Source organism: Uloborus diversus, chromosome 8 (genome assembly GCF_026930045.1).
Source record: "Uloborus diversus isolate 005 chromosome 8, Udiv.v.3.1, whole genome shotgun sequence".
In the NCBI taxonomy this organism is placed as follows: domain Eukaryota; kingdom Metazoa; phylum Arthropoda; class Arachnida; order Araneae; family Uloboridae; genus Uloborus; species Uloborus diversus.
This window is the reverse complement of record NC_072738.1, coordinates 86,443,999-86,450,204: the sequence shown is the minus strand read 5'-3', so window position 1 is coordinate 86,450,204 and position 6,206 is coordinate 86,443,999. Positions and strand designations below refer to the sequence as shown.

At 33.1% G+C, this 6,206-nt stretch overlaps 1 protein-coding gene across 1 annotated transcript in view; it reads right to left on the bottom strand.

Annotated features, from left to right (window-relative positions):
• Positions 1–5,515: 5,515 nt before the first annotated feature.
• Positions 5,516–6,206, bottom strand: part of LOC129228462 (phosphatidylinositol 4,5-bisphosphate 3-kinase catalytic subunit alpha isoform-like) — a 37,677-nt gene continuing 36,986 nt past the window's right edge. The window contains exon 14 of the mRNA XM_054863143.1: positions 5,516–5,650. Within this exon, the coding sequence (XP_054719118.1) occupies positions 5,516–5,650 (135 nt within the window). The remainder of the gene's footprint in view (positions 5,651–6,206) is intronic.

Sequence of the window (6,206 nt, the reverse complement as noted above, 5' to 3'; positions counted from 1 at the left end):
AACTGCAAAGTTTCAATTTGTTCCTATAGTACTTTGGAAGATCAAATTGAGTATGTTTCCAAGTTGCAGAATGATGCATTTGAAGGTTAAATAAATAAATGTATCATAAGTCTTTAGCCACTCGCAAAATTTTTACCTATCAAACATTACCTGCAGAAAGGAATATATTTTAGAAATGTTTTGAATCATGTTTATTGGAGCCACACACATTTGCATTTGCTTCATTACTTTTAACAAAACTGGTTCATTAAATATTTAAAATGTATTTAAAAAAAAAGTAAAATAAATCAAACTAACCTCACTAGTAATTTAGCAATGAACTTTTTATTTAATACTTAGCTATAGAAATAATTTAGAATTTTCATTATTTTTACCAAATATTATTTATTATTTCGGACTATTAGGGGATAAAAATAGATAAAACATTAATTTTAAACGAATATTTACATGAACTGGCATAGCACAAAATTAATCTAGGGCTGGAATGTGAGGGGGAACTCTCGCATAACATACAAGAAGCAAGAAAATGGGGAAAATTGAGAGCAATATTTGAAACTGAATAATGATTGCAAGGAATAGAAATAACAATTCTAGAGAAAAACATATTTCACATAAGTTCAAAACTGCAAAGAATATTATTTGATTGAAGGGTGATTCACATGCTATTGTGAACAAACTGGGGGATTGCTATTGTGAACTATAACTCATGGGGACCTCAAAAGGTTCATCATTATATTGCTGCAGCACGGTTTTATTGTATATTAGACACCATGGTCTTCAAAATTGTGGAAATTTTTTCAACTGTATGCTTATACAAAATGTTATGTTTCACAAAATGCAAACAAAAACATATCATTTCAAAGAGGTTTCAAGAAGGTATTTTTAATTCAATACAAAAAAAATCAAATATTTATAAAATACAAAAAGTTACGTCTCAATAGTTATAATTTTTTTCCATAAGAAAGTCTTTCTTTGACAGAACAAATCACAATAATGACTGGTTCCAACTGTAAACATGTCAGATTCTGCTGGAAGTTATGTTTGATTGGTTCTGAGAAAAAGAAGTGATAAGCATTACAAACAACTCTATAGCTGTGTTTGTTGAAATACGTCTAACTCTTTTCAGTTGCAAATACAGTCGATTCCGGTTAATAGGGCTACAGTGGGGCGGGGTCATTTTATTCCTAATAACTGGCTGGTTCGAAAAAGCGAACAGGACCTGGGTAGCTTGACCGAACATGCTACACACAAAACATTTAAATGCCCTTATGACTATTGTGAGCCCCATATGTATGGTGAGCATCCAAAAAAAAAAGAACTGCTGTTTACGAAATTTTTCCATCAAGAAACAAATTAAAATAAAGAAATATAATCTCTTTGTACTAGTTCAACAATTTTTTCACACCGATACGGTTTTCAGATATTCTAGAAAAGTGCTGCCATGCAATGGGAGTTTTATTAACCGTTTTTTTTTCCTGCAAATATTGCTGAAAATAATTAAAAATTATAAGGAACCATTATCAGGGGTCAGAGTGGTGATTTCAAAAATTTTGAGACACAATTTTGATAAAATTTTAGGATAACAAATATCAAGTTTTTTTTTTTTTTAACTTGAATGTAAATTAAAAACTTGATTTTCGCAGTGGATGATAAAACATTTCAAATTCAATCTTGAAAACTACAATAGAATGCATTCAATTGTTTATTCTTCAACTTAGTGACACATTATGAAGTATAAGCCACATACCAGTACAATGAATGTATTCCCTATTGGTTTTTTACTTGCCTTGTTGTTGTTTCATAAAAGTGATTTACAAAGAATGATAAAGAAATATCCTTAATAAGGAGGAATTTAAAGTAGGGTGCAAGTCCAAAATTTATTATATGTATTTAACTTTTATCAGATAATTTGATACTTTTTGCCATCTCAGAATCATCAAAAATATCCCTGTGAATTCCAGATAAATCATTGAAAGATGCAAATGAATAATTGTTTTTTACGCCAACTAAAACTAAGACAACCTCCGCTTTCGAAATTTTATCTTGGAGTGAATTTGGAACAAAAGCTTTGAATTACTTCATCATAACCAATTTGTTTTCAGTAGAAGACAAAGAACATGGAATTTAAAACACATCTTGATTTTTTACGCCGGCTCTACACTCTCCAACGAGAGCACAAGACAAGGGGTAGAGTGTGGATGGGGAACTCGGCGCCTCTTGGTATCTCTCGCGAATGTCTCGCGTTGCCTCCAGTAAATGTCGGTAAATTGTTCTCGAGTCAAAGGAGCGCGAGAGGCTACTGCAGCGCCATCTGTCCGTCGCGCGGAATTTGCTTTGTTTTGGTTTTCAGAAAGCAAATCGCAGTTCGCCATGTCTAATAATTAGGTTTGGAACAACTCTTTGGAGTTGAAATTTTTCAAACAGAGCCTATAATTTGGAACGCAAAGCACACGAATCATAAAAATAAGCAAAAGGTTTGATGCATGGAATCGCATTTCTTCTGGCTGCTTCTTATGTAAAATGACTCCTTGTTTCCAAATACGACCACCTTTCCCCCATCTCGCATTTTTTATTATATTTACAATTTATTATATTACAATATTAAAAATATATATTATATATTTTTATTATCATTTATACCCCGCCCCCATTCTTTAAATCAGAGCCATTTTTTTAAAACTTGGAGTGGGAAAAGAGCATTACAATAACCGTTAACATTACCCTGAATGACTAGAGATGTGCAAAGCTCAAAATTTTGTGCATATGTAGCAACAAATAAAATTTGCCCCCCTCCCCCCAAATTCAAAAAGGGGGGATTTTCTACAAAAATCTGTACGTGTAGGAGGAAAACGGAGATCATATTTGGATTCAGGGGGTCAATTAGCAGAAGAATCAGGCGGAATAGCCTCAGAATCATTTAAAAAATTTTTTTTGCTGCGCAGTGTGTTTTGGAGGGGGGGGGGGAGGAGTGCCCCCATGTTTTCCTTTTTGCCACATATGCACAAGATTTTGAGCTTTGGACATCTCTTACGGTTAATGTTTATAGTTAATATAATGCTCTTTTCCCCTTCCAAATTAAAAAAAAAAATGGCTCTGAATTAGAGGAGGGGTATGGGAAGTTCTAAAAAGAGGGCGAGATGGGGGGAAAGTGGTCGTATTTGGAAACAAGGGGTCATTTTACCTTAGAATCAGCCAGAAGAATGTCTTTTCGAAAGAAAACCTGCGATTCAATCGTATGCAAACGTGCCACATGCACAAGACACTTTTTTTTTTTAATTTCTTTTACATCGCGAAAAAATTTTTGGATATAGGAGTCATTCATAGAAGAGTCTTATAACTCTCATTCTGCACCAAAATTTTTTTTTACAAACATCTTTTTTAAAAAAGCAGAATAAAAAGATCGTTTTTCGTTATTTTTCTAATATTGGGGGGGGGGGGGGGGGGTATACACCCCCAAGTCCCCCTTTTTGCGATCGGTGTCCATAATCTTGAACTGTGAACTTCTCTTGCCCATCAAAACTATTATTAGCAGTTAATATAAAGCTCCTTTCACTTCCAAAAAAAAAAAAAAATACTTGCTCTAAAACTAAGGAAATTTTTAAAAAACTTGGGGGGGGGGGGACTTTAATAAAATTGGGACGTATAGGAGGAAAACGGAGGCTCTCTCGTTCAACGCTTCCCTCGCCATGACGTCACAGATCTCTCTGCAAAAAAAAACCTCTCGTGCTTTTCAGGGAGAGTGTGGAGCAGGCATTAAGGTACTTGTCAACCTCTTGTGTCTCGCCAAATCAGCATGAGACAACACCAGTGAAAATCATGGTCTGTCAATATGAGAAAGATAATGTACAAACAGAACAAAATGCTTTAAATTCATCCTTTTCTGCATGGCACTATGTGCTGATCTTGCATCCATTTCTCTCGGCTTTTTCCAACCACAAGGAAGAGATATTTAAAAAAAAAAATTAATAATTACATTTTTGAAGCAAAAACTTAGAGACTAAATTTGAAAATAGGCAGTGAGAAGCAAAAGGAATGCAAGTGGCAAAATTAAAAATTTGGAGATAACCAGTACACATGGTAGGTGAACCTCTCCTCTGTCTTGGGGCAAGAGATGGTACTAATAGCCCTGGTAGTTGCTGCTATACAGCATGATTTAGAATAACATTTCAATGAAAGCCTACCTATGTTATCTTTAAACGCATTTTACTCAAAACTTGAAAATGTAAACTTACATCCCTTTGCTTTGCTTTTCACTGCCTCATATGTGCAAGAAATAATACGTTTTCACTGAACAGAAACACATAGCAAACAAACTCATTGTACTGAAAGAACAAGTTTATGCTCAGAACACAACATAAGATAAGCAAAATAAAAATAAATATTACTTCCCACCTGGGATCTGGGGACAGCTCATTTAAGTTTTGCTCTAAATGCAATTTTTGAACCAAGTATTTATATTTGGGTTCTAACTCAACACATTGTATTTATTTTATTTCAATAAGCTATGATACCCCCCCCCCCCCCCCGCTCTCCTCTCTACACAGAACTGCTATTTGAGAGAAGGAGGAAATACTCTCCTCCCCTCTCCCTATTCCCCTGGTTCACATATTCTTCATTTCTTTTTAAAGTGGAAAAAAAAATCAAAAATATCAGATCCTATTCCTTTCCTCTATTTCGTTTTCAGCATTATTTGCTGCACAGTTTTATTTTCTTTATTATTTTATTTTTATATATTTTTTTACAGAAGAGGAATGACTGCAAAAGTTAAAAAGTATAGATAAAATAAAGAAATTTTATATTGAGCACATGTTTTTATTAGCAACCCCCCTCCCCACTAATTCTCCAGAAAAAAGCAGCAGCAGCATGGGTTTTTCTCCTTTCTTTTTTTAGAGAAAATTTAATAGGGTCTATGAAGTTTATTTTATCCTAAAATATAGACATATTACCATGAAGAGATTTGTTTTTAGGTTGAGTTTTATTTTGCTGTACAAGTAGGGAATAAAATAATGAAAAATTGAAATTTTAGGACAACTCCTACCTTTGCATTATTAATTTTTATTGCAGTAACTATTAAGTTCGTCATCTTGTTAGAAACGCGCTTCAAGCGGGTGATTTTAAATTTTTTTCCAATTTGTTCTCATGCTCCTTGAACCAATTAAACGGATTTTTGGTACGAATAAGCGGCTGGTCCTATTAACCAGTAGTCCAACTAAGCGGATTCCATTGTATTTGAATTTTGGTTTTGCATTTGTGAAATATAAAGTTTCAATAAGCATACAATGTATTGAAAAAAATTCTAAAACTCCAGAATTTCCAATACCACGGTAGTTTAGGTGCAATATCATAACATATAGTGATGATGAACACGCAGGAAATGTATATTTTTGGATTTTGTTTTTAAATTTAATCTGGATGATAAGTTAGAATTGCTTTTATCAACAACTCTTGTTGCTAAAATTCATACTCGTTGAAGTGAACACTTCATACATTTTTGTGCAAGATGTTTTTTTTTAAGCTAAATAAAGTTGCATACATATACTAACATGAGGTTTCCCAGAACATGGTTATTGTTCAATGGTGATGGAAAATTTTGCAAAGCCTCCAAATAATCAGCTTGTTGAACTTGTTCATACAGAAATTTGAGCCTTTCCTATTGTATACAAAGAAAATTAGGTTAATATTATATCAAATAAGAAAATTATTACTTTGTGTTAAAAGAAAAATTGCTGCAATCATCATTTAGCAATAGCTTATGAACATTCTTTGACAGAAAAAAAACTAGTGTACAGTAGGGGAGACTAGCGATACTTGATTACTGGGGATACATGATCCCACAGCCAAAAATGTACTAAAATCATTAAGTAGAGATTTGAAACCTGACAATTATGTTAAAGTTATACTTGTACATAAAAACTGGCAACTTTTTTTTTTTCAACCATTTTGTTTTAGCTCAAAAAATGATTGTCTGAATGTGTCAAGGGAAACGTTTTTGGAAAGCATTCTGAAGTTTACATAATCTGTTACATAAAACTTAAAAAAAATAACAAAGTGTAATGTTAAAGTATAGATAGTCTTTAATAATTCAGACATATTTTTAGTAAATTGCAACTGACTGTAATAATAGAATAAGTATGTTTGTAAAAATCGCATATTAGGGATACTTGACCCCTTCGTTTAGAGGGATGCATGATTCCAGGGACCAAGTA